Source organism: Gorilla gorilla, chromosome 13 (assembly GCF_029281585.2).
Source record: "Gorilla gorilla gorilla isolate KB3781 chromosome 13, NHGRI_mGorGor1-v2.1_pri, whole genome shotgun sequence".
In the NCBI taxonomy this organism is placed as follows: Eukaryota; Metazoa; Chordata; class Mammalia; order Primates; family Hominidae; genus Gorilla; species Gorilla gorilla.
Window position 1 is genome coordinate 127,475,257 of NC_073237.2, and position 27,709 is coordinate 127,502,965.

At 53.9% G+C, this 27,709-nt stretch overlaps 1 protein-coding gene across 1 annotated transcript; it reads left to right on the forward strand.

Moving 5' to 3' along the window:
- The first annotated feature begins 1,392 nt into the window (after positions 1-1,392).
- Positions 1,393-27,042, forward strand: AIF1L (allograft inflammatory factor 1 like). The gene is made up of 6 exons (XM_031007711.3): positions 1,393-1,597; positions 1,739-1,800; positions 15,516-15,582; positions 18,492-18,533; positions 21,660-21,822; positions 24,132-27,042. Exons 1-6 carry the CDS (start codon positions 1,567-1,569, stop codon positions 24,217-24,219), a joined length of 453 nt encoding a protein of 150 aa, XP_030863571.1. The 5' UTR covers positions 1,393-1,566; the 3' UTR covers positions 24,220-27,042.
- The last annotated feature ends 667 nt before the right edge of the window (positions 27,043-27,709 follow it).

Consider the following 27,709-nt stretch of genomic DNA (forward strand, 5'->3'; position numbering starts at 1 on the left):
CTAAGTCAGCTCCCATCCACCAAGGGTGGTAACGCTAAGCTCTGCTTAAACCATCCAGCAAGTCATCAAAGTTACAAAAGCCCCTGCTTAGTGCGTTCTGGGTTACTTCATTGTGAAGATCAGGGGACTGAAGCTCAGCCAGGTCAAGTGCCTCACCTAAGGTCACACAGCTTGGCCAAATCCAAACCCTTGGGTGAGTGGACAGAGGAGCGTCAGCTAGGAGAGGTGGGCGCTGGTCTTACTGGGGAGGAGGGGCCTGCCCCCTGGACTGCTGCCCTGACCTGAGCCCCATCCCATTCTGCCTACCCCCTTGCTGGGCACTTCCCTCCCCAGGGACAGCCACAGAAAAAATGATGATCTCGGCTGGGCGTGGTGGCTCACGCCTGTAATCCCAGCACTTTGGGAGGCCGAGGCAGGTGGATCACCTTAGGTCAGGAGTTCGAGACAAGCCTTGCCAACATGGTGAAACCCCGTCTCTACTAAAAATACAAACATTAGCTGGGCGTGGTGGTGTGTGCCTGTAGTCCCAGCTACTTGGGAGGCTGAGGCAGGAGAATCACTTGAACCTGGAGGCGAAGGTTGCAGTGAGCCGAGATCAAGCCGCTGCACTCCAGCTCTGGGCAACAGAGCAAGACTCTGCCTCGAAAAAAATAAATAAGAAAGATGATCTCAGGGTCCCTACCCTAGGAGTCAGATGCACGGTGGGGCCATTCCTAGCGCTGTTTGCTCTGGACAGCGCCTGTCTATGCCTGTGGCCCAGCATCATTATGAGGAGTGCTCCTTTGACTCTGGCTGTCCTGATTTGGACACTAGACTTCATGGTCACCCTGGCCACAGGTACCCTATCCTGCATCCTGAGCTCCGCTCTTCCTGGAGTCATGGGCTGGTCTTTCCTCCTGGTGGCCTTGCGCCCCAGCTCCAGCTTCCTGACTTTTCTCTTCTGGAAATGGGAATGCCAAGTCCTATTTCATGGAGTTTTGAGAATGAAATGACTGGTGTACGGTGCAAAGTGCCTGTGAGTGCCCAAGAAATCGCTTTTATTAACAAGACACGAATTCATTCCAATTGATTTGACGGGCCACTGTTGTCACAGCAGCCGCACTGCCCCAAAGGCAGCAGTCATGTTTGAGCGCCGACTCCCCGACGGCACTTGGTCCTCACAACCACCCCGTGGAGTTCATGCTAAGATCCTCGCATTTCATTTCTGTGGCAGGGACTTGCTGAGGTCCGGGGAGGGGCAGAGAGGAGGGGTGCGGCCACCCCGCGCTTTGCACTTTCCGCGTCCTCCAGCAGAGGGGTCGGCCGGCGGGCTCAGCGTCCCGCATAATAGCCGCTTTGAAGCCCGCGGAGCGGGAGGCGGGAGGGGAGGGGCGGGGCAAGGCGGGGGGGAGGGAGGGAGGGGCCGGCAGCGGAGGGAGGGGTGTGTCGGCCGCCCGCGCCTTTCCTCCGCCCCTCGGTCCCGCGGCCACACGCAGCTAGCCGAAGCCCGGACCAGGCGCCTGTGCCTCCTCCTCGTCCCTCGCCGCGTCCGCGAAGCCTGGAGCCGGCGGGAGCCCCGCGCTCGCCATGTCGGGCGAGCTCAGCAACAGGTTCCAAGGTAGGCGCCGCCGTCGCCGAGCAGCCACCTGTGCGCGCCGGGCGGACCGCGGGGTCCACCGCGCGCGGGAAGCGGGCGGGGACGGGGGCGCGTGGCCCGGAGAGGACCCCGCTTCCCAGGCCGCCTCTTTGTCTCCTCCAGGAGGGAAGGCGTTCGGCTTGCTCAAAGCCCGGCAGGAGAGGAGGCTGGCCGAGATCAACCGGGTAAGCCCCGCGCCCAGGGCAGCACGCGAGGCCCGAGCCGCGCGCTGCGCGGGTGCCACCTCTCCGTCCGCGAGGCCGTGCCCGCCTCCAGATCTACCCTCTTCCTTCCCTTCCCCTGGGCTTCCCTCAGGTGCCTCCCTCCGCCCCCACCCCCGTCGCCTCCGACTCCAGGTAGGTCCGCCTCCGCCTCCCGCCTCCGGTCTCGGGTTGCAAGTTGTTACTCTTGCAACTGGGGACTGGGGAGGTGGGGCCGGGTCAGGAGCTCGGATGCCAGCCGGCTCGTGGCTCCCCGCAAGCCCGCTTGGGAGCAGCCCAAGGATTTGGCGCGGGAAGGGCCCCAGGCCAGTGATCTCTCCAGCTCAGAACACAGGCTCCGGGTCATTTGCTGGTCTGTCGCCCAGGCTGGAGTTCGGTGGCCCAATCTCAGCTCATTGCAGCCTCCACCTTTGGGATTCAAACGGTCCTCCCTCCTCATCCTCCCGAGTAGCTGGGACTACAGGCGTGTGCCCCCACGCCTGGCCTTAGCTATTGTTGTTATAAGGGATTCAAAAGTACAAATAGAAGACTCCGACGGGCTTAGAGATCCTGGCACTTCCCCGTGGTCTCCCGCCTCCCGCCTCCGTCAAACACACCACTCCTCTTCACTCCAACTTTCAGGAAAGATTGCCTTAAGGGATTCAATGCTTTTCTTGCTGGTCCTGGTGGATTTCTCGAAAGAAATCCTTCCTGTTGTTGCCAGGCATCCAGCGACAGCTCCATAAATTTGCATAGATTCTAGAAGATAAGGAACGATATCAGGACCTGTCTGGGTTGGCCAAAGCTCAAAGGCAGCACAGCCAGTGGCTTTAAAGTTCTGCAAGACCTGGGCTCAGATCTGGCCTCCACTGTGTGCCAGCTCTGTGGTCCTCAGCAAAGGGCCTCTCATCTCCAAGCAGGGCATTGTGCAGGCTCAGAGAGGGAAGGCCCGTGGCCTGAATGGCCCAGCACCCAGCATTCAGGAAGCACTCACAGAACTAGCATTATTTCCTGAGGTGGATGTCTCCCAGTTTCCTTCTTAACTGGTGGCAGAGGCATGCCCGCTGAAACAAGGCTTGGCATTCCCCCTGCAGGCTCCTCTGGTCCCCTGGACACCCAGGGTCTAAGCCCAGCTGACAGTCTGGAAGTGGGCCGCTGGTGAGGTCAGCAGAGCCCGAGAAGGCTGTGGGAGGCGGGTCCGAGCCTGGGGCTGGGTTGTGGTATTGCCTCTTGCCAGCAGTGTGCAGCCTTGATTCCCCCTTGGTTTTCTTGGACTGCTTGGATGTAGGCAGCCTGTTTTCCGTCCGCTGGCTACAGGACTCCCATTCAGTCCCCAGCTACAGGGCTCTGGGGACCTCAGGGTTCCCCCTCCAGGTAAGCTCCGGCCTCCTCACCGCCACCCTCACCCTGCTTCCTGGGGGCATCTTGAGCACAGCTGGAAGGTTGCCCGAACATCTGGCTGGGGTGCTCAGGGGTCTTGGATCCCTGCTGGGCTCCTTCCCAGTTCGCTGTGTGCCCGCCCAGCCTGGGGCTTGGCTGCTCTAGCCCTCTGGACAGAAGGCTGGGACCCCGACCTCATATAGCCCCCTGGGTCACTTGGCCAGGCGGGTTCTGAGCTGGCTGGAGCCACCCACAGCCAGCGGGACCCTGAGCCACAGACAGCTGGAGATGGGGGTGAGGTGACCGTGGTTGGACAAGCCAGAAGAGCTAAGAGGGCAGGGCCAACCTCGCCCTTGGGGAGGTGGGTGGGGGGAGGGGGCGGCTCCAGGGTTGTTTTGGGAAACCGACTAGCTTGGCTTAGAAAGAGGAGGGACTTACAGCTGTCAGGGGCTGATCTGGGCAGCACTGGGACTAGGGAAAGTGAGCAGGAAGGAGCTGTGGTCTAACCACCTCAGGACAGCGCCCAGAGAGGGCAAGCAGCTGACCCAAGGCCACGCAGAAGCCAGTGACAGAGCTTGCAGCCCAGCGTCCTTCCCCTGCCAAGACGCTGTACTGAGACCCACCACGACAGCCCAGCCGCTGTAGGGCTGCTGAGGCCCAGGATCTGGGGCCCTGTAGGAAGGAGGCGCCAGGATCACACAGGAAGCTTGAGCTGCTTCACCACAGTGGAGCAGGGTGGCCCCACCAGTTTAGTCATGAGGTACCCACAAGCACTGATCTGTGACTCTGGGCAAGCCACTCACCTCTCTGAGCCTCCTTCTCCAAAAAGATAATGGTTGTGATTTTTTCCGTGAGACAATCTATGTAAAGCACCCAGGAGAGCTGGCTGCGGCCCTGATAGCTATCAGGACAGTTTCTTTGTTCGTGGCCTCAAGGTGCAGGGAGTGGAAGATACTCCGCCCTGGCTCATGCTGGTTGCTCAGCCCAGCAGAACCTCGTCTTCCCCAGCCTGAAATGGGAGCAGGGATCTCTGCCCCTCTGGAGTCCCTGCAACAATTAACCTATGGAAGTGGATGGAAGCTCTTTGCGGACTGTGGGGAAGTCGCTCCGTGTGAGAGTCTGAATTGGTTCACCCACGGCCATGGGGGCAGTGGAGAGGCCCTGAGCTAGGTGGATTGTAGGCAGAATTGTGCTGGCAGCCCGGACTGCCTGCGTTTGGGGTGCAGCTTCACTGCCCCACTGGAGTGTGGATTCTGGGGGCCTGGGCTAAGCCCAGGATTCACTGCCAAAGAGTCCCTGCTTCTGTGCCAGGCAGCTTGGGCACCGCCATGGCTGCTGCCTGGGGCACAGCCCAGCTTGGCTGGCAGATCTAGGGGCTTCTCTGGGCCAATACCTAGTTCCCTTTGGGGCTTTTCTCCTCCCTTGGTGTAGGCCAGCTTCCAGAGGGGCAGGGTAGCCCAGCCTTAGCTTTTTTTTTTTTTTTTTTTTAGACAGAGTCTCTGTCACCCAGGCTGGAGTGCAGTGGCGTGATCTCAGTTCACTGCAACATCCGCCTCTCGGGTTCAAGCGATTCTCCTGCCTCAGCCTCCCGAGTAACTGGGACTACAGGCGCTTGCCACCACGCCCAGCTAATTTTTGTATTTTTAGTAGAGACAGGGTTTCACCGTGTTGGTCAGGCTGTTCTCGAACTCCTGACCTCAGGTGATCTGCCCGCCTCAGCCTTCCAAAGTGCTAGGATTACAGGCGTGAGCCACCCCACCCCGCCCAAATTTAGCTTTTTTTTGCTGCTGTTGTTAACAGAGACAGGGTCTCACTCTGTTGCCCAGGCTGGGGTGCAGTGGCCCAATCTCAGCTCATTGCAGCCTCTACCTCCCCAGCTCAAGCAATCTTCCATCTCATCCTCTCAAGTAGCTGGGACTACAGATATGTGCCCCCATACCCTGCCTTAGCTATTGTTATTATAAGGGATTCAAGAGTAAAAATAGGAGACTCTAATGGGCCTAGAAATCCCAGTAGAGGAAGGGAGGTGGGGGAGCCGCATGAAAATGCACCTCTTTTTGGTTTCACTTTAGTTTTTGCTGTAGTTTTCTGAACACTTGGTATGTGCCCGTCCTGTGCCAGGTGCACTGTGGGCATTATCTTGCGAATGCTCACTCTAACCTAGGGAGTATTGTTGCTCCCATTTTTGAGAAAACGAGACTCATAGAGAGGCTGGGTAAACTGCCTGGGTTTAAACAGCCTCGACTTGAACCCTGCCTATTTTCTCAATCGCTCAGCTTGGCTGGGCCTCCTGCTGGGTGCCCGCCCCCAGCTCCATGCACTGTGTGTTTGTATGTGCACGCACATGTGTACATAGCAGCACTACTGGAGTGGGCAGAACTGGCCAGCACCTCCTACTCCCCCTACATAGCTGGCATTCCCCGAACCCTGATGGCATGGTTGGTGACCCCAGGCCAGCCAGGCATGGCCTTATATGGCAATGGGAGAGATTTTCTCCAGCTTCCCACAGGGACAGAGAGAAGCAGTAGGGCTGGGGAGGCTGCCCCTCAGGGTGGCTGTGCCCTGGGACTTAGCAGGAGGCGCTCAGGGGACAGTGAGGGCTGCCACATGAGCTGGCTAGCAAGTGAGGTCTTTTTTCTTTCTTTCTTTTTTTGAGACGGAGTCTCGCTCTGTCACCCAGGCTGGAGTGCAGTGGCATGATCTCGGCTCACTGCAACCTCTGCCACCCAAGTACAAGCGATTCCCCTGCCACAGCCTCCCGAGTAGCTGGGATTACAAGTGCCCACCACCACGGCTAATTTTTGTATTTTTAGTAGAGACAGGGTTTCACCATGTTGGCCAGGCTGGTCTCGAACTACTGACCTCAAGTGATCCACCCGCCTTGGCCTCCCAAAGTGCTGGGATTGCACTGCGCCTGGCCCCTGATGTTTTTTTCAGAAGCCACATGTCATCTGCACTGGGAAGGCAGCTGGGCAGGGTAGGCTGGGTATCTCTGCCCAGGGGTGTATATATCCCCTGCCCTTCCCCCCAGCAATGGGGTGCCTCTGAGACCTGACCCAGGCAAGTATGCAGGTGTGTCTTTTTGCTGTGTACCTGGCAGTGCCACTCTGTCCCTGCCCAGGCGAATGTGTGCAGCTGGCATTGCTGGGCACCCATCTCTCTTGCTCTTCCTTAATATATTATAAGGGAGATGGTGATAAGTGGCCACGTGAGCCTCTGAGGATTCAGTGTCCCCTGCAGGTCCAACCAGTTATGACCTTGGTGTGGCCGTGTCACAGGAAGCTGGAGATGGAATTTCTGCAGGGTGTGCTTTATTGCGTAGCTGCTTGGGAGTTTTTCTTTAGCTGCCCCATCTGTTGGCGAGGATGCGGCATCTGAATGAGGCCCAGGGCTGCAGTGGGGAATGTGAACCCGCTGTCCTTGTGGGTGCACATTACAGGCTTCTGCTACTCGCCAGGTGCCAGCACCACTTGTGGCCTGGCCCTGGCCCTTTAAGAGCCTGTGGGCTGCGTCAGAGGTCCTACGCCCCGGCATGGTGCTTCCTGTCCTTGGAGTTCTTGTCCAAGGCCTGAGCCACCAGCCCCTTGGATGGCCTCCAAGATGGTGATATCCGCCCACCCCAAAATTCTGCTGCAGCTGATACAGAAAGACAAGCCTGGAGGGCCAGGAGCAAGGGTTCGCCAGAAGGTGCTAGAGGTACCAGCCCAGAAAGAGAGTTAAGTCAGCGAGGAGCAGGCAGGCGGGAGGGCTTCTGAGGACAGGCACGGCAGGGGCTGCCAGCTTCTGATGGGTTTGGAAACAGCCCCTCCTGGGCATAGCACTTGGGGGCCTCGCTGGAGGCTGGGATGGGCTTGGGGGACTCTGGCGAGCATCAGAGGCTGTAGGTGACCAGGAAAGGCGGCAGTGAACAGATGCTATTGGGAACTGAGATGGGAGGATTCAGGCAGGTTGGATGGCCCATCACTGCCAGGTCAGCCGGGGGCTGAGGACAAAGCAAAACTTGCCCTTGAGGGATGGCCAGTGGGCCAAGGCTTGCCAGGAGGACTTCAGGGCATCACGGAGGAGCACAGAATGGTTGGTGGGTGATGTTCTTTCCCTGCCCTTCCCCCGCACACACCTGCCTCTCGATGTGGCTTGAGTTTGGATGATCCTAAGACATAATAATAATTTTGAACACTTAGCAAGTGTACTAGGAGCCAGGCTCCTTCTGTGCAATTAGCTCGTTTAATCCTTACCGCAGGCCAGGCACTAAGGCAGGAGGATAGCTTGAGTCTGTGAGGTTGAGGCTGCAGTGATCCTGCAGATCGTGCCACTGCACTTTAGGCTTGGGAATGGAGCAAGACCCTGACTCAAAACAAAACAAACAAACAAAAAAATTCCTTACAGCAACTCAGTGAGGAGGTTCTACATATCATTATGATCCCATTTGATAGATAAGCCCACTTTATAGATGAAGAGACTGAGGCCTAGAGTGGTAAACAGGTAAAGTTGCCCTGCCCAGAGCCACAGAGCTAGTATGTGCTAGAGCTGGAATGGCAACCCTGGCAAGCTATCCCCTATGTCCTACACACCCTGGGCTCAGAGAGATGATGTGACGTTTTCAACTGTTGTGAACTTGGGCAAGGCCTGTCCCTTCCGGCACCTCGGTTTCCCCAGCTATTGAACAAGGAGGGCAAGCTGAACGCTGTGAGGAGTCCCTTCTGGTTCTGTCTCCTGGGTGGATAATTTAACAGCTCTGCCACCTCCCAGGCCCCAGCCTTGGATGCTCTGGTCCCCGGGGACTGAAAAGTGGGCTCAGCTGCCTGTGTATCACCCCCAGCTCCTGCCCGCTTGCATTTCCTGGCCCTTTGCTAGGGACTGATCAGGCCACTGTGGCCTCCAGGCCTGCCCCTCTGCATGTCAATAGCCACTTTCAGGGCCCAGAGGCCCCCTGCACCTCTCACACCTGCTCCCCCACCCCAGCACTTTCTACTTTCTGCAGCCGGGAAAACTTGTCTTTGGGGACAGTGGGTTAGATTGTGTGAGGAGGATAGGGGATAGAATAAACCGCCTACCCCCACATCTCCCTGGAGGGCTATAAAGTGGTTCCCTGGCCTCTGGAATAACCTCCTGCAGCTGCCGAAGAGGAAAGGTAACTCCCAGTATTGACTTTCTTTGCCCAGAAACCTGCAGCCAGGCTACCTTCTTGTTTGGGGCAGGCATAGACCTTGAATTGCTAAAACCTGGCAATCCTGAGCAAGTTGAGCAACCTCTCTGGGCCTCAGTTGTCCCATCTGTCAAATGGGGATACCTGGAAAGAGGAGAGAGAAATCATAACTGGCCTACTCCATGGGGAGGGGGCCTCCTTCCTAATCTGCTGAATAGTCTGTGAGGGTCTATGGCGGTTATAAGCTGATTGTATGGGCATAAGTATTAGAAAAAAATAATAAATAGCTAACATTTATTTAGTATTTGCTGGCCCGGTGCGGTGGCTCATACTTGTAATCCCAGCACTTTAGGATGCTGAGATGGGCGGACTGCTTGGGCCCAGGAGGTTGAGGTTGCAGTGGGCTGTGATTGTGCCACTGCACTCCAGCCTGGGCAACAGAGCGAGACTCTGTCTCAAAAAAAAAAAAAAAAAAAAAAACATGCAGCCATGAAGTGGATTCAAACTCAGGCATTCTGGCTCCAGTCTGCCCTTTTTTTTTCTTTATTTTGCTTTTCTTCCAAACACCTGGGGTGGCTTCTATCTCTGTCTCCTCTGCCTATGGACCCAGGGTCAGGGCAGCCAGGGGTCTCCTCTGCCTATGGACCCAGGGTCAGGGCAGCCAGGGGTCCTGGAAAGACAGGGTACCTGTGCCTTTGGCAGGGACGGGGGGAGGATGCCTGCAGGGAGGGAGCTGTGGGTGGTACATGAGCAGGAACCAAGAATCCAAAGCTCAGAGGTGGAGCAGGCATGGCAGCCTGGCTGGTGGAGTCCTGTTCCTGCCACTGCCCGCCGGGCTCCCCCGTCCCCTACCCAGGCATGGTCAGCACAGCTGCCCTAATCCCAGAGCCAGTGAGGGCTGCCCACGCATGAGGAGCTCAGCTGCTTCTCCCACCCTGGTCACTTGTGGCCCAAGCATTTGTCATGTTTTGTTTTGTTTTGTTTTTTGAGACAAAGTCTTACTGTGTGGCCCAGGCTGGAGTGCAGTGGCGTGATCTCAGCTCACTGCAACCTGCACATTCCGGGTTCAGACAATTCTCCTGCCTCAGCCTCCCAAGTATAGCTGGGATTACAGGTGCGTGTGGTTTTTAGTAGAGACAGGATTTCACCATGTTGGCCAGGCTGGTCTTGAACTCCTGACCTCAGGTGATCCGCCTGCCTTGGCCTCTCAAAGTGCTGGGATTACAGGTGTGAACCACCACACTGGGCTGCATTTGTCATTTTTGGCTCTAAGGAAAAATAGGATTCCAAACCCTAAGCCCCTCCAGTCTCTGTCATGCGTGGGCACACACTTTTGCAAAGCTGCCTGATCGTTGCAGGGGTGAGGATGGAGAAAATAACTGGACCGAATGGCAGGCCTGTCCATTCATTCAATGGATGTTTTGTTGTTGTTGTTGTTGCTTTTTTTTTTTTTAGAGACAGGGTCTGGCTGGAGTGCAGTGGTGCAATCAAAGCTCATTGCAGCCTTCATCTCCTGGATTCAAGTGATCCTCCAGCCTCAGCCTCCCAAGTAGCTGGGACTACAGGCACGCACCACCACACCCAGCTAATTTTTTAATTTTTTGTAGAGATGGGATCTCCCTATGTTGCTCAGGCTGACTTCAAACTTCTGGCCTCAGGTGATCCTCCCTCCTCGGGCTCCTCAACAGATGTTTATTGAGTGTCTACTGTATGCTGGGCACTTTGACGCTAAACCTGTGGCTGGGGCCCTGCCTCCTCCCAGCTGCCTCCTGATACCCACTTCCTCCTCAGTACTGTGCAGGGAGGGAGCCGCAGCTACAGAGGATTTCATGTTCCCAGCACAGCCGCTTGCTGGCTCTGCTGTTTCAGGCAAGTTAGTTAACCTGAGTCTCAACTCCTCCACTCATCCTGCACGTGTTTATTGAGCGTCTGCTATGCGGAACCTACATTCTAGCCGGGGAGGCAGAGAGGGTGTAGTAACCTCAGTAAGCAGTGGCAGTGGAAATCATGTTTGGAGGTGACCCATCCTAAGGAGCTGGATAAGGGCGATTGGAAGTCGGGGCAGCTGAAGTGGGCAGGCAGCAGTATAAAACAGGGTGGACAGGGCTGGGCATGGTGGCTCACGCCTATAATCCTAGCACTTTGGGAGGCCGAGGCAGGCAGATCACTTGAGCCCAGGAGTTTAAGACCAGCCTGGGCAACAGAGGGAGACCCCATCTCTACAAAAAATACAAACATTAGGCGGGTGTGGTGACATACACCCGTAGTTCTAGCTGCTCTGGAGGGCTGAGGTGGGAGGATTGTTTGAGCCCAGGCAGGTCGAGGCTGCAGTGAGCTGTGATCGTGCCAACAAAGAATAAATAGGGTGGGCCTCATTGAGAAGGTGACATTGAGGCTGGGTGTGGTGGCTCACGCCTGTGATGCCAGGAATTTGGGAGGCCGAGGCAGTCGGATCACCTGAGGTCAGGAATTTGAGACCGAACTGCTCCATATGGTGAAACCGCGTCTCTACTAAAACAAAAATTAGCTGGACGTGTTGGTGCGCACCTGTAGTCCCAGCTACTGGGGAGGCTGAGGCAGGAGAAATGCTTGAACTCGGGAGGGGGATGTTGCAGTGAGCCGAGATCGCGCCACTGCACTCCAGCCTGGCGACAGAGTGAGACTCCGTCCCAAAAAACAAAAATAAAACAAAACAAAAAAGACAAGGTGACATTGAGCAAAGGCTTGAAGGAGGTGAGGGAGAGAACCACGCAGATCTGTGGACTCCAGGCAGGGTGCACAGCTAGCGCAGGGTGCAGCCCAGGGCAGTCTTCCCAACCACTGCTGCCGTTCATGCTGTGCAGGTGGCCTTGCTCTTCATCCCTGCCTGGTTGGTCTGTGTCTGTCTGTGTGCGATTTGTCTCTAAGGCCAGGGACCATGTCCTTCCACTTGCACCCATCCACCTGCAGAGTGGCCCAAGTAAAACTGGATCTCTAGGGCTGGTCGGTCCAGGCTGAGGCAGGATTTCTGGTCAACCAGACCCCAGGAGCTGGGACAGGCCCTCCACATCTTTCCCCAGAGGTTCCCAGATGTTGGTGCTCTTGTGCCTCCCCAGGAAGGTTCTCTAGTTCTTGGTAAAGTGAAGGAAATGCAGGGTCACTGTGGCGAGTTGGACCTAGGCTGAATGGATTCCGTTTAAACAGTCAGAGATGGTGAACTTCCTACTTTTATGAAATGTTCTTTTCTGAACTCATGGCAACAGTCAATGGTCATTGTTTAAAAAGTCTTTACTTGGCAAAATAAAAAGTTGGCACTTGTATATTAGTGCGCCCCTCTGCCCCGCCTTTAAAAATGTTTCATGTCTGCGTGACCCCAAAGTCTGGGAATCACTGATCTAATATGTCCCTTCACTGGGCAGATATGGGATCTGGGACCCTGGGAGGTGCCTGGTTTGCTCACAGTCACAGACAAAAGTTAATTGTCCTCCTTTTGGGCAGAGGATGGGGTGAGGGAGCAGTGCCGAAGAGCTATGAGAGGGAGCCAAGAGGAAAGGAAGTCCTCGACAGAGCCAACTAGGAGGAGGGCGGCCTCCCAGGCTGCCGAAGAAGGATCCAGCATCAGCTAAGTGGAGGCAGGGCCGTGCCCAGTGCATTGCAATGAGGCCTGGAGTGAGGCTGTGGCCAAGCCAGCAAGACCCCATAGGCCCTGGGACTGCCCTCTGCCCGGGTGCAGGAGGACACAGGTCCTGGAGTCAGATAGACCCAGGTTTGAAACCAACCTTCCTTAGCTGTCTGTGAACCTTTTTTTTTTGAGATGGAGTCTGTGGCCCGGGCTGGAATGCAGTGGCACAATCCCGGCTCCCTGCAACCTCCACTTCCCAGGTTCAAGTGATTCTCCTGCCTCAGCCTCCCAAGTAGCTGGGATTACAGGCACACGCCCCCATGCCCAGCTAATTTTTGGACTTTTAGTGGAGACAGGGTTTCACCATGTTGGCCAGGCTGTTCTTGAACTCCTGACCTCAAGGGATTTGCTCACCTCGGCCTCCCAAAGTGCTGGGATTACAGACGTGAGCCACTCACTGCGTTTGGCCTGTCTATGGACTTTAGATGTGGTATTTAACCCTTCTCATCCTCATGTTTTAACTGGTAAAATGGGAATAATAGTGGCTGTGAGGATTTAGTGAGATAGCACAGTGTCTGCTACAGCCAATGTTTTACCAAAAGCTACAGGACAGCCAGACCCCTCTCCCAACCCAGTGAGGGAAGCCCTGTTGCCAGGTAGGTTTCTCCTGTGGTCAAGGGGTGCTGAGTTAATGTGGAGAAATTTGAGCCATAGAAGAGGCCATATTCTGCCTCATACTCATAATCTTATCTGTTGCTCATTGAGAGCTGAACTATGAGCCCAGTGCCCAAGGAGTGGGTACTATTGAACCTATTTTAGAGCTAGTAAAAAGGGAGACTGAGATCCAAACCCAGATTACTTTATAGTCAGTTAGTTCTTGTCATCCTCTATTCTACTTGAAGCCTCTTAGGAGTTTGCAACAATAGACTAGGAAGGTAGTGAGTTCTCTGTCCTAAGAGGTATGTAAGAACAGACTTGGCCATCATGTATTAGGAAGTAGGTCAAGTGATTGACGTGGGTGACATTGCACATCATTTTAAACAGCAGCTTTCTGTAATTTCAGGATAAGGACCTTGTCATATTCACCATGGTCTCCTCTGCTCCCTTGATGCCTAGCGCAGTGCAGTGTGCACTGTGTCCCCCAAAATGTTGAATGAGTGAATGAATGAATGAATGAATGAATGAATGGAGGAGCAATGTCCATGTCCGGTGAGCTCAGTAATGAAGAATGGAAGGTCCACTGGCCGGGCTCAGTGGCTCACACCCGTAATCCCAGCACTTTGGGAGGTCGAGGTGGGCGGATCACATGACGCCAGGAGTTCAAGACCAGCCTGGCCAACATGGTAAAATCCCGTCTCTACTAAAAATAACAAAAATTAGCCGAGCATGGTGGCACACTCCTGTAGTCCCAGCTGCTTGGGAGGCTGAGGCACAAGAATCATTTGAACCTGAGAGGCAGAGGTTGCAGTGAGCCAACATTGCGCCACTGGACTCCAGCCTGGGTGACAAGAGCGAGACTCTGTCTCAAAACAAAAAACAAAAAACAAAAAAAGAATGGAAGCTCCAAAGAAGAGGGGTTATTTGCAGAGTTCGAGTGGTAGGAGGGGAACAGGCTCTGTGCTTCCCCATCTGAATACAGGTTCCAGGGCTGCTGAAAGATTAGCCGCAAGGTACATAAGTTACCTGGTGCTGTATCTGGCAGGTGTTCCCTCATTGGTCGCTTTTTGCTGTAAGGTCAGAGACCAGGCCAGATGAACACCTGCAATCTGCCCACCTTTAAGTGTAGGGGCTAAGGATGCAGGCTCCAAATGAGATGGAGCCGAGTTGAAGCTCTGGCTTATGAGCCTCAGTTTCCTCACCTGCAAAATGGGTATAATAATAGTAGCTACTGGCCGGGCGCCGTGGCTCACACCTGTAATCCCAGCACTTTGGGAGGCCGAGGCGGGCAGATCACTTGAGTCCAGGAGTTTGGGACCAGCCTGGGCAACATAGTGAAACTCTGTCTCTACAAAAAATACAAAAATAAGCCAGCCGTGGTGTGGCGCCCATCTGTAGTCCCAGCTACTCAGGAGGCTGAGGTGGGAGGATCACTTGAGCTCGGGAGGCGGAGGTTACAGTGAGCTGAGATTGCATCACTGCATTCCAGCCTGGATGACAGAGCAAGACCCTGTTTCAAAATAATAATAACAATAGCTCCCTCTTGGGACTCCTAGGAGATGTGAAGAGATCACATAGGTAAGGGCTTCACCCTGGAGGCCATTGTTAGTGTCCAATCCTCCCCACCCCGCCCATCTGGTTCTGAAAGGACTCATTTGAGTCTCTCCAAGCATCTGAAGGGAAGGCAGGCCAGAGATTAAAACCGCCATTTTACAGGTGAGGAAACAGGTGAGAGGGTAAGTGTACAGTCATTTTCCCGTTAGAGCAGAGACGACGAATTCACACTCTCACTGGATTTCTTTTTTCTTTTCTTTCCTTTTTTTTTTTTTTTTTTAAGATGGAGTCTCTCTCTGTTGCCCAGGCTGGAGTACAGTGGCACGATCTCAGCTCACTGCAACCTCCACCTCCCAGGTTTAAGCTATTCTCCTGCCTCAGCCTCCCAAGTAGCTGGGATCACAGGTGCCCACCTCTACGCCCAACTAATTTTTGTATTTTTATAGAGACGGGGTTTCACTATGTTGGCCAGGCTGGTCTCGAGCCCCTGACCTCAGGTGATCGGCCCACCTTGGCCTCCCAAAATGCTGGGATTACAGGCGTGAACCGCTGCACCTGGCCTCACTGGATTTCTATACAAACTCAAGAAGCAGATCATGATTCTCATTTGGTAGATAAGGCAATAAAAGTGTGGGGAGGGCCGGGCGTGGTGGCTCACACCTGTAATCCCAGCACTTTGGGAGTCTGAGGCGGGGTGGGGGGGGTGGGGGGGGGTGGGGATCAACTGAGGTCAGGAGTTCGAGACCAGCCTGGCCAACATGGTGAAACCCCGTCTCTACTAAAAATACAAAAATTAGCTGGGCATGGTGGCAGGCACCTGTAATCCCAGCTACTGGGGAGGCTGAGGCAGGAGAATCGCTTGAACCCAGGAGGTGGAGGTTGCAGTGAGCTGAGATCGTGCCATTGCACACCAGCCTGGGGGACAAGAGCAAGACTTCTTAAAAAAAAAAAAAAAAAGTGCAGGGAGGAATGAATGAGCTCAGGATCACATTCCTAAGAAGTTAATGATGGAACCAGGGGCTTGTCTTTGGAGCTCACAGCTTCTCGGATCTGAAGCTGGGGTGTCTTGGGGGAGGGGCACGGGTCCCAGCATTGGTAATGTAGCTGCTGGCTGGAGGGCTTAGTCACCCGTAGTGAACCCTCTGGGGCCTCCCCAAGCTGCTGGGCAAACTTCCTACCCACAGGGCAGCCAGTGCAGATCTGCCTCCAAGGGGCGACAGGAAGCCGGGGTGAACAAGGGACAAACTGGGTCTGGTCGCACCTGGTTACCCGATAGGAGGGAAGGCCCCCGGACAGTGGGCCCGTGTGTGGGTGACTTCTGTCCCCAATCCCTTGCTCAGCACTGTCCTCTCACCTCTGTAGGAGTTTCTCTGTGACCAGAAGTACAGTGATGAAGAGAACCTTCCAGAAAAGCTCACAGCCTTCAAAGGTAAGCTGGGGCGGGCTGCCCTACATTTATTTGTGGGGGAGGTGGGCTGGCCCCTCATCCTTGCACACAGGACCCCTTAGCCCCACAGGACTAGGCTGTGGCCCTGTTTTGTCCAGAATGCCCTTCTTCCTGGAGAAGGCTTGGAGACAGGGACCCCCTGAGAGGTGGGCGGAGGCCCCTCCACCTGCCTCCCTGCCCCTGTGGGCCCGTCACCCCTCGCCTGCAGCCCGGTCCTGGCCCTGCCCCTCTCTCTCCCCTCACTGCCCACGGGGCTCAGGCTGGTTCCCGTCCGCCGCTGCCCAGGCCCCGTCACTCCCGGGCCCCGCACACAATCAGCTCTTTGTGAGCAAGCCTTGCCTCTCCCCCTCCCCAGCAGAGCGTCTCAGGAGCCCCTGCGGAGAATGGACGTTTGTGTCGCTGCAGTGGGGCAGGGGGGCAGAATTTCTGCCCATTGAAACCCGGCAGCACGGGATGAAAAGAAAGCAGGGCCTGGGAGCCGGCGCAGGGAGAGGGGCAGCATAAAGATCCCTCTGTTTGGGGCCCTGGCACTTGGTTCCCAGCCAGCACCTCGAAAGGAGAGGAGCCGGGCACATAGGGGGCAGCGCAGACCCACCTTCCCTGCCAGGGGAGGCACTTAGGCGCAGGAGCCCTGGGCTGTCATGGAAAATATCCTGGAGATTGCATTCCCCTCCAAAGTGTTTGCAGTGTGAGCATCCTCCCGGCTCCAGGGCAAAGAACTTGGCCAAGTGTTCCTCAAATCACTTCCAGTTGTCCTTAGGCTGGACGTCTAGGGCTAATCATATTAATAACAGCTGGCATTTGTTGGACGTCGGCCTGTGTGAAGCACTTCTCATGCGGCGTGGCGAGCTCCCCACATCACCCCAATCGGCCTGGAGGAAGATGGCGCACTTGTTAATGTGCAGATGGAGAAACTCGGGCTTGGAGGGCGGGGTTGTTGGCATGGGGACACATAGCTCGCCTAGGGCAGAGTTGGGACTTGAACTCATGTCGGTCTGGCTCCAAAGCACCTGCTCTTAACTGTTATGCTATGATGCTTTTTACATGAAGAAGAGAGAAAGGAAATAGTAAAAGACACTCCTGACCCCACCCCATCCCAGCCACCGGTAGGAGAGCTGTGAAAAAGAGAGCAGTCTATTCCCTTCTGTCTGCATACCAGCGTGGCCACTCCCAGGGGTGGCTCTGGGAGGAGGCACGGGTCTCAGGGCTCTGGCACCCTTTCTACTTGTCTTCACTGGAATGTTGGGCCAGACAGGAAGTTACATCATTCACTCATTTGTTCTCCAAATGCGCACCTGTACATGTGCCAGGACCATTCCAGGCCAGGGGCACCATGGTGAACGTAAAAGGCAGCTCCCACCCGGGAGCCTGTGTTCTAGCTCAGGGGCGGTGTGAGAGGTGGTGGGAGACTAAACAGAGAGCCGGGAAATACAAGGTGAGCAGACTGTGGTAGGTGCTTCGGTGAGAAATGAGGGAGGGAGGACAGGAGTGCTCAGCTGTGGGGAGGGGGTGCAATTTTGAAAGGGTGGGGAGGCCAGGCACGGTGGCTCACACCTGTAATCCCAGCACTTTGGGAGGCCGAGGTGGGTGGATCACCTGAGGTCGGGAGTCCAAGACCAGCCTGGCCAACATGGTGAAACCCCATCTCTATTAAAAATACAAAAATTAGCTGTATGTGGTGGTGGGTGCCTGTAATGCCAGCTACTCGGGAGGCTGAGACAGGAGGATTGCTTGAACCCAGGAGGCAGAGGTTGCAGTGGGCTGAGATCAAGCCACTGCACTCCAGCCTTGGTGACAGAATGAGACTCCATCTCAAAAAAAAAAAAAAAAAAAAGCATAATGGTTAAGAACAGGGGCTTTGGAGCCAGACTAACATGGGTTCAAGTCCCAACTCTGCCCTAGGTGAGCTGTGTATTCCCCCTGAGATCACGCCACTACACTTCAGCTTGTGTGACAAAGTGAGACGGAGCAAGACTCCTTCTAAAAAAAAGAAGAAGAAAAAGATAGGGTGGGGAGCCCTGAAGCCATGAGGAAGGGTGGTGAGAATACTTGGGAGAACATTCCAGGCAGAGGGGCAGTGAGCTGGAGCAGGCAGGGAGGGGGCGGGGGCAGCACAGCCTGCAGGAGGGCCTCGGCTTTCTCTGCTGGCTGCTTGTGGGGCAGGATGGACCATGAGGGCCCCGCTGTGCCGGGGCAGGGGTGACCTGCAGAGGCCCCACGGTCCGTTTGACACACTGCTCCCATCTGAACATACCAAGCCCGCTGCTGCGACATCCTCCCTCACTGCTAGAAGTTTTCCTGGACTCCTTGATCAGGGAAGTATAACTTAGTCTGTGTGTGAGGTTTTGGGTGATGGTCTGTGTACCCCGGGAAACTGTATGTCCACTTTGTGGGCTAGGGCAGGCCTTTTTCCTGGTTTCAGAATCACAGGTCCCCTGAATCAGTGGTTCCCACACCCGGTTGCCCATCAGAACTGCCTGGGATGCTAAAAAGCACACCCATGCCTGCCCCCACCCTGTCCTTCCACACCCATGAGCCAGAATCCTGGGGCAGGGAATCAGAGCTAGTCACTTTGCTACTAACTCAGATGCAGCTGGTCTGTGCTGCTGGGGACCCGGGAGAAAGCAGCTGCCTTCCTGGTAAGAGGGTCAGAGTGGCCCCTAGCCATCTTCCCTCGTGGCACCTCTAGGAGAGTAGTCCAGGCAGGATGAGCTCTTTCCCCAGAGGCCATGGCTCAGCGGATGGGGGACTCAGGTCAAGACCCTTGGTAGGGTGCGGGAGGTGGTTCAGACTCCTGAGGACACGGTCATTTGCCCACAAGGGAGCCACTGGGTCCCCGCAGGGAGACGCTGCTTCCAAACTAATGCTGGTTTTTGCTCTGTGATTTCCAGAGAAGTACATGGAGTTTGACCTGAACAATGAAGGCGAGATTGGTGAGTGAAGCCTTGAGTGTGTTTAGGGAGGAGGGTGTTAAGTGGGTAGAGGGCTTGAGGGACCCTCTGTGCGGGTGAGGGGCATGGGGCAGTCCGGAAGGCTGGTGAATATGTTGCGCCGAGCCAGCCCCAGCCCCTTGCCTTCTGCCCTGGCACCACTGCCCTCAGACTCCTCCAGACCCTTTCATCCCCTACTGCTTCCCTCCCCACCCACACCTCAGCCTCCCACCCCAGGTGCTACGGGGACTCAGGACAGAGGGTGCCACACCTGCCCAGGGCTGGAGACACTCAGGGTGGACAGGCCCTGGGCCCCCTGGCTGGCATTTCAGTGGCCCTGAAGTCTGTCTTTCCATTGTATGTCATTCGGCAGTTGACAAGTTGCTTTTATATACGTTGATTCTCTCCTTATTGCATCCTGCTGTGCAGCTACTGGCACTTACGTTCTGGTAGGAGACCATACCTGGACCTTACCCGCAAAGAAGTGGTTAAGGCTGGTTTAATTATCCCCATTTTACAGATGAGGAAAGCAAGACTCAGAAAGGTGAAATGGGCCGGGCGCCATGGCTCAAGCCTGTAATCCCAGCACTTTGGGAGGCCAAGGCGTGGGGATCACTTGAGGTCAGGAGTTCAAGACCAGCCTGGCCAACATGACGAAATCCCATCTCTACTAAAAATACAAAAATTAGCTGGGTGTGGTGGCGGGTGCCTGTAATCCCAGCTACTCGGGAGGCTGAGGCAGGAGAACTGCTTGAACCCAGGAGGTGGAGGTTGCAGTGAGCCAAGATTGTGCCACTGCACTCCAGCCTGGGTGACAGAGCGAGACTCTGTCTCAAAAAAAAAAAAAAAAAGCAAAAAGAAAGGTGAAATGACTTGCTTACATGGAACACTGGCAGTGAACCAGGGCCCAGCCGTTGGTTTCTGAACAGTTTCCCCCTTTTCCATTTCATCCTGTGTCTCAGATTGATGCTGCCACCGGCATTTCTACTCCTCTTCCTCTGTCCTCTCTCTTTTCTTCTCCCTTTAGAATATTTTGATCATTTTTTTTTTCTTTAGAAAGAAAATTTGGCCAGGCACAGTGTCTCACGCCTGTAATCCCAGCACTTTGGGAGGCCAAGGCGGGCGGATCACCTGAGATCAGGAGTTCGAGACCAGCCTGGGCAACATGGTGAAACCCCATCTTTACTAAAAATGCAAAAATTAGCCGGGTGTGGTGGCAGATGCCTGTAATCCCAGCTACTCGGGAGGCTGAGGCAGGAGAATCACTTCAACCCAGGAGGTGGAGGTTGCAGTGAGCCCAGATCGCACCATTGCACTCCAGCCTAGGGGACAAGAGCAAGACTTCGTCTCAAAAAAAAAAAAAAAATTTGGCTTATCAAATAAACACATTTTCATCATTAAAAAAATTGGGGAAACACAGCAAGACAAAGAGACAAAAATGCATCACCCACAACCCCACCTCCCAGAAGTAACTGCTACAGACATTTCCGTTTCTAGCCTTCCACTCTTTATTCTAATCACAAAAGCTGTTTTATACCATTTTTGAGCCTCCTTGAAAAAAATAACTTTCCACTGGTCAGCCCGGCCAGAAAAAATCAGTGAAATAAAACAATGGTGAGTATTTTGATTTATTATTGATTTTTCTTTCTTTTTTTGAGACATAGTCTCATTCTGTTGCCCAGGCTGGAGTGCAGTGGCGCAATCTTGGCTCACTGCATCCTCAGCCTCCCAGGTTCAAGCGATTCTCCTGCCTCAGCCTCCCAAGTAGCTGAGATTACAGGCACGCACCACCACGCCTGGCTAATTTTTGTATTTTTAGTAGAGACGAGGTTTCACCATGTTGGCCAGGCTGGTCTCAAACTCCTGGCCTCAAGTGATCCGCCTGCCTCGGCCTCCCAAAGTGCTGGGATTACAGGCATGAGCCATGGCGCCAGCTGATTTTTCTTTTGAAATATAGTTAATGGCTGCATTGTAGGAATGGATTCTAATTTGTTTAGCCGATGCCTTTGCGTGGACCATTTGGATGCCTTCCAATTTTAACTATTATTGATAATCCTGTAAAGAACCTCTTTGTACATGAGTGCTTGTTCACCTCCCTGGTTATTTCTGTAGAGGAAATCTCAGGAAGGGGACACTGGGTCAAAGGCTTTTGAAGCATCTTGCCGAACTGCCTGAGAAAGGTCCTGCCAACTTCAGAGTCTGGCAGTGCGTGTGCAGCCCTTTCCCCCTTTCCTGGAGGAGGCTGCCCAGCTCTCTCTGAATGCGTGGACATCCTGGCACCTTTGGGCCTGGCCCCAGTCCCGCCCGCCTTGCCAGGAGGAGCATTGGCTGCGCCACGGCCCATGGCCCCTACCCCAGCCCTCTCCTGCCATCTTTAGATGACCCATTGTTCACTGAAGAACAATCCAAAGGAAATTGCCTCAGATCTTGGTGGGAGCTGGGCGGTCAGAGACAGCACCGCCTCGGGCTGGAGTGACATTCTGGGCCCTCCCTTGTTTTTCTTGAATTTTGTTCTTTTGTTGGTTTTCCTGCTCTGTGGGATATTTTTGGCGTCCTCTCCCTTCCAGCCAGGGCAGAGCCCTAGGACAGCAGGACAGGAGTGGCACGTGGGGAGAAGCCACCTGCCACTCGGCACCCAGCAGAGTGACTTTCAATGCCTGACTTCCTGACCCTGCCACACTGGGCATAACTCCCCGGGCAGCAGGAGAGTGGGCACCCAGCCCACCCTAACTGCAGGAAATAGCAGAGCCCACAGTCATGGTGTGAAGAAAGTGCTCTGGGCCTGTGCTTCCTGCACAGAGATCCCTGAATGATCCCATCCACCCGTTCCACCGTTGGTGGGAGCAGGGGTTCAGAGAGGTTAAGTAGTGTGCCCCAGATCCCAGAGCCAGGAATAGCAGAGCTCGATTCCAATGCAAGCCCGTCTGACTCTAGAAGCCCAGGTCACTAACCACTAGCCTATACGGCCTCCAAAGAGAGCAGGGAGGGCGTGATGGGCTCCTCCTCCCTAGAGAAGGAGTGCAGACGCCAAGTTTCTAGGCGTGGGGTGCCTGAGTGGAGCTTTCCCAGCTTCCCTGCTAAGCCCCAGCAGCCCATCTCCACTTAACAGATCTGCTTTTTCCCCGGCAGACCTGATGTCTTTAAAGAGGATGATGGAGAAGCTTGGTGTCCCCAAGACCCACCTGGAGATGAAGAAGATGATCTCAGAGGTGACAGGAGGGGTCAGTGACACTATATCCTACCGAGACTTTGTGAACATGATGCTGGGGAAACGGTCGGCTGTCCTCAAGTTGTGAGTACCTCCTTCCTCCCTTGGGACCTCTGAAGGCAAAATCATTCTGTGCAGAGAGGCCCCTGGCTCTGGGCACCCCAGCCATTCCCCACCTAGTAGGTAACTCATTGTGCGACCTGCTGGACAAGGTACTTACTTTTCCTGATCCTGATTTCCTTATCTGTCAATTTTTTTTTTTTTTCTTTTGAGATGGAGTCTTACTCTATTACCCAGGCTGGAGTGCAGTGGTGTGATCTTGGCTCACTGCAACCTCCGCCTCCTGGGTTCAAGTGATTCTTCTGCCTCAGCCTCCCTAGTAGCTGAGATTACAGGCATGCGCCACTATGCTTGGCTAATTTTTGTATTTTAAGAAGAGACGGGGTTTTGCCATGTTGGCCAGACTAGTCTCAAACTCCTGACCTCAGGTAATCTGCCCTCCTCAGCCTCCCAAAATGTTAGGATTATAGGTGTGAGCCACCACACCCGGCCCCAATGGTCATATTAATATGTACCCTGAAGGGGAAATTAGCTTGTAGCAGAGTCAGGCAGAATCAGTACTCAGTAAGTGGCAACTGTGATGATGATGATGGTGGTGATGGTGATAATGGTGATAAATCTGTTGAAACTTTCCGAGCCTTAGTTTTCCTTTTTTTTTTTTTCTTTTTGAGATCTTGCTCTGTCACCCAGGCTGGAGTGCAGTGACATGATCTCAGCTCACTGCAACCTCCGCCTCCTGGGCTCAAGTGATTCTCCTGCCTCAGCCTCCCGAGTAGCCAGGATTACAGGTGTGTGCCACCACACCCAACTAATTTTTGTATTTTGAGTAGAAATGGGGTTTCACCATGCTGGCCAGGTTGGTCTCAAACTCCTGACTTCCAAGTGATCAGACCCCCTCGGCCTCCCAAAGTGCTAGGATTACAGGCGTGAGCCACCATGCCTGGCAGTTTCCCCATTTGTAAAGCACCTCCACTACCCCCACAGGCTTGTAAGCATAGAATAGAGTCAAAAATTGGCCCCAAAGGGAGGCAGGGTTTGCATCTTGATGCTAGTACTTGCTACCAAAATGACCCTGGGCAAGTTACCTTAGGTCTGCGAGTCTCAGTTTCTTCATCTATAAAATAGGGGTGATAATCATGTCTTCTGTGATGTCCTGAGGGCTAGTGAAATGACACTTATGAAGATTTCAGCCTTGTGTGGCTGATGGCAAACACCTACTACGTGGTCGCACATTGTGGGTGCTGCCCCATTGAAGAGCGTTACAGCATTGCCCTGGACAGTCTCATTGTCATTTGTCACAGCTGAAAATAACACTCTGCCAGGTGCCGTGGCTCACGCCTTTAATCCCAGCACTTCGGGAGGCTGAGGTGGGCGGATCACCTGAGGTCAGGAGTTCGAGACCAGCCTGGTCAACATGGTGAAACCCCGTTTCTACTAAAAATACAAAAATTAGCTGGGTGTTGTGGCTCACGCCTGTAATCCTGGCTACTCGGGAGGCTGAGGCAGGAGAATCACTTGAGCCCAGGAGGCGGAGGTCGCAGTGAGCAGAGATCGTGACATTGCCCTCCAGCCTGGGCGGCAAGAACAAAACTCTGTCTCAAAAGAAAAAAAAAAAAAAAAAAGAAAACAGAAAATAACACTTACTTGGCTTTTATGAAATAAGATTCACTTTTTTAAAGTACGAATGTAAAATATACCTGTCTCATTTTACAAAGGAGCTTGTTGAGGCCCAAGGAGACTGAGTACCTGGCCCATGAGCCCACGGTCCAATCTGGCCAGATCTTCTAGCACCCCACTTCCAGGGAGAAATGTCAAGGATCAGAGAGGTCAAGTGTCTTGCTTGAGCCACCCGTCTGGGAAGTAGCAGGGCTGGCATTTGAATCTAGGCAGTTGCCCTAGAGGTTATATGCTAAGCCCCTACCCTCTACTCCCCAGACACCACTCTCAGAGCAGTGGGCAGGTTTTTGAAGATCTTTGCGCAGAGGCATGGCCCGGCCTGGCTCAGCCTCCTCCAGGCAGTGTGGTTAAGGGAAGGGTATGGCCTAGAAGTCAGAAGCCTGGAGTCGCACCCAGCCTCTGCCCTGGACCGCCTGTGTGGTTCTGAGGAGTCATATCACCACTTTGCGCCTCCATTTTCTCCTCTGTAAAATGGGACTAGCAGCCCCTTCCTTGGAGCTGCTGTCTTGGGCTTCTGCAAGGATCCCACTGGAGAACAGACTTAAATTCTGTTGAGGACCCTGCTGACATGAGGCTGGGATGATCTTTCCCTGGATGAGGGAAGGATCCTAATCTTGTTTTTCTTTCTTTTTTTCTTTTCTCCATCTCCAAACCAGAGTCATGATGTTTGAAGGAAAAGCCAACGAGAGCAGCCCCAAGCCAGTTGGCCCCCCTCCAGAGAGAGACATTGCTAGCCTGCCCTGAGGACCCCGCCTGGACTCCCCAGCCTTCCCACCCCATACCTCCCTCCCGATCTTGCTGCCCTTCTTGACACACTATGATCTCTCTCTTTCTCATTTGTTTGGTCATTGAGGGTTTGTGTTTTCATCAATGTCTTTGTAAAGCACAAATTATCTGCCTTAAAGGGGCTCTGGGTCGGGGAATCCTGAGCCTTGGGTCCCCTCCCTCTCTTCTTCCCTCCTTCCCCGCTCCCTGTGCAGAAGGGCTGACATCAAACCAAAAACTAGAGGGGGCAGGGCCAGGGCAGGGAGGCTTCCAGCCTGTGTTCCCCACACTTGGAGGAACCAGCACTCTCCATCCTTTCAGAAAGTCTCCAAGCCAAGTTCAGGCTCACTGACCTGGCTCTGACGAGGACCCCAGGCCACTCTGAGAAGACCTTGGAGTAGGGACAAGGCTGCAGGGCCTCTTTCGGGTTTCCTTGGACAGTGCCATGGTTCCAGTGCTCTGGTGTCACCCAGGACACAGCCACTCAGGGCCCCGCTGCCCCAGCTGATTCCCACTCATTCCACACCTCTTCTCATCCTCAGTGATGTGAAGGTGGGAAGGAAAGGAGCTTGGCAATGTGAGCCCTTCAAGAAGGTACTAGAAGGAACCCTCCAGTCTTGCTCTCTGGCCAGACCTTTGCAGGCAGCTGAGAGGCAGCGTGCAGCCCTACTGTCCCTTACTGGGGCAGCAAAGGGCTTCGGAGGTAGAAGTGAGGCCTGGGGTTTTGGGGGGAAAGGTCAGCTCAGTGCTGTTCCACCTTTTAGGGAGGATACTGAGGGGACCAGGATGGGAGAATGAGGAGTAAAATGCTCACGGCAAAGTCAGCAGCACTGGTAAGCCAAGACTGAGAAATACAAGGTTGCTTGTCTGACCCCAATCTGCTTGAAACCTGACTCTGCTTCTCTCATTTTTCTTCCTACCCTACTCACATAATTCATTCATTTACTCAACTCATTCACCAGATATTTATTGACCTGCTATTATAAGCTTTACGTCCTCCCATGTTGTCCTGGCATGTGCAGTATACACGGTCTAACTCATCTCTCCCCAGATCTCTCAGAACCTTGAGCTTGGGAATTGAACTGGGGTCACCTGTGTCCTTTCTTATGGACTCGCAGGATTTTAGAGCCCTAATGCACCCTGGAGGGTAGCTGGGCCAGTCTTCTCACTTCACAGGTGGGGAGACTGGTGCCCCACAGGGATTAAGTGCCTTGCCCAAGGTCAGGCTTATCTCCAGAGGGAGGTGCCCTGGACTGGGGCCCAGATGTTCAGGGACCCTGCCTACACCTCGTTTCCAGTGTGGGCTGCCTTAGTTAGTTATGAGAACAGGGAAGGGCTGGGAAGAGACAGCCTCCAGGGTCAACACTTGGAGAGGGTTTCACTTGCTCTGAAGACCCTGGTCCAGGATTCGCCCTCTCCCGTGCCTTCAAGTCAGCATCAGGCTTAGGGCAAAGACCAGGCCTCTGAAGCTGCCTCTTGTAATTCATGCAGGAAGATGTCAAAGTCAGCCCCATCTTGGCTGATCAGGGTGTTCAGCCCTAACCCCACCTGTGTTCTGAAGTCTCTTACCCTACCTGCTCAGGACTTAGACAGTTACTCACTGAACATATTTATTAAGCACTTGCTGTAGGCCAACAGTTAAGAATCCAATAATGAAATGGACAGATTCATGGAACTTAGAGTCCAATAGGAAAGTGAGACCCAGACAATGACAATGAGATAAATGTTAGGAAGGGGGAGGTATGGGGTGACTTCCCTGCAGTCCTGGAGGCCTAGATGGGCCCAAGACTGGGTGAGAGTCTTGGCAGAGCCTTTGCAACACCTTAAGTGGACAGGACTGGGAGGTCTTGGTGGTTGGAGCCAACGTGGGTTCCCTGCGGCTCCTTAGTCACCTCTGATAGCAGATTGAGGGAGGAAAACAGGTAAGGCATGAGGAAATGGCCAGGTTGGGTTAATCCACTGGTTTCAACCAGTTCAGGAATGAGGTTATTTGGCCATGACTGGCTGATCTTGAGCTCAAGGATCTGCTTCAAATGCACACAGGCCTAGTTGAAGTTTAAACCCCAGCAAAACATTCCTCCCTATAAATGGAAAATCCTACTTCTACCCCCACCCTGCCCTGTTTTTTGTTTTTTTTTTTTTCCCCAAGATCATTAGATGTCCTCACCCCTCCTCACTGCCTCTCCTCTCTGGGACAGGCTGGGACCTTTGAGGAAGATAAAGCCTTCCTTGACTACCCATCATATTCAGTGTCCCTGTTCCTCACTCAGAGAGGAAGGCAGAACCAGTCAGGCTTATTTCAGTAAGTTCCACAGTTCTACAAGACTGCAGGAATTCTCCTTAAGGGAGGAGAGCAAGCAGGTGTGGCCCCAGCTTCTGGAAATGGCAGAAGAGAGGGTTTTCTCATTGAATGGGGGTGGGGGCTCGTGTGTCCTGGGAAACCCCATCAGTCCCTTCATTTCTTGGGACTCAACTCCTGGGAGGAGAGGGTCTCAAGAGTTGTCCCTGGAAGGAGGGTGGGGGCAGTCTGCATCTATTTCAGGTTGTGGCTCTTGGTTCTAGGACTCTTACTTCTCTGGCTAAGGGCTCAGCTTCTTGGGACTTCAACCATCTTCTTTCTGAAAGACCAAATCTAATGTAACCAGTAACATGAGGACTGCCAAGTATGGCTTTGTCCCTATGACTCAGAGGAGGGTTTGTCGGGCAAATTCAGGTGGATGAAGTATGTGTGTGCGTGTGCATGGGAGTGTGCGTGGACTGGGATATCATCTCTACAGACTGCAAATAAACCAGACAAACTTACCAACGACTTGATTGGTGTATTTTGGGGCTGGTTCTGGGCTCAGCAAATTGCGAACTAGCTAATATAGTAAGAGATTAAATGAGCATTCCTGTGCCTTTTGTCTGAGACAGCTGAAATTCACTTATCCTAACCACCTCCCTGCAATTCTATTATGTCATCCTTGTTTCACAACTGAAAAGTAGGCTTGGATAAGCAAAGTGCTGAAAGCCAAACAGTAAATGGCACAATCCGACCCCCCTGGAGCCAACCCATGAGGTCCAAGTTAAGAACCTCTGTCGGCCGGGCGCGGTGGCTCACGCCTGTAATCCCAGCACTTTGGGAGGCTGAGGTGGGCGGATCACGAGGTCAGGAGATGGAGACCATCTTGGCTAACACGGTGAAACCCCGTCTCTACTAAAAATACAAAAAATTAGCTGGGTGTGGTGGCGGGCGCCTGTAGTCCCAGCTACTTGGGAAGCTGAGGCGGGAGAATGCTGTGAACCCGGGAGGCAGAGCTTGCAGTGAGCCGAGATCGCGCCACTGCACTCCAGCCTGGGTGACAGAGTGAGACTCAGTCTCAAAAAAAAAAAAAAAAAAAAAAAAAAAGAACCTCTGTCCTAGAGCATTTATAATTCACTACAGAAATGTATTCTACGAAGGACTTAATACCATCAGTCAGCCTTTTCC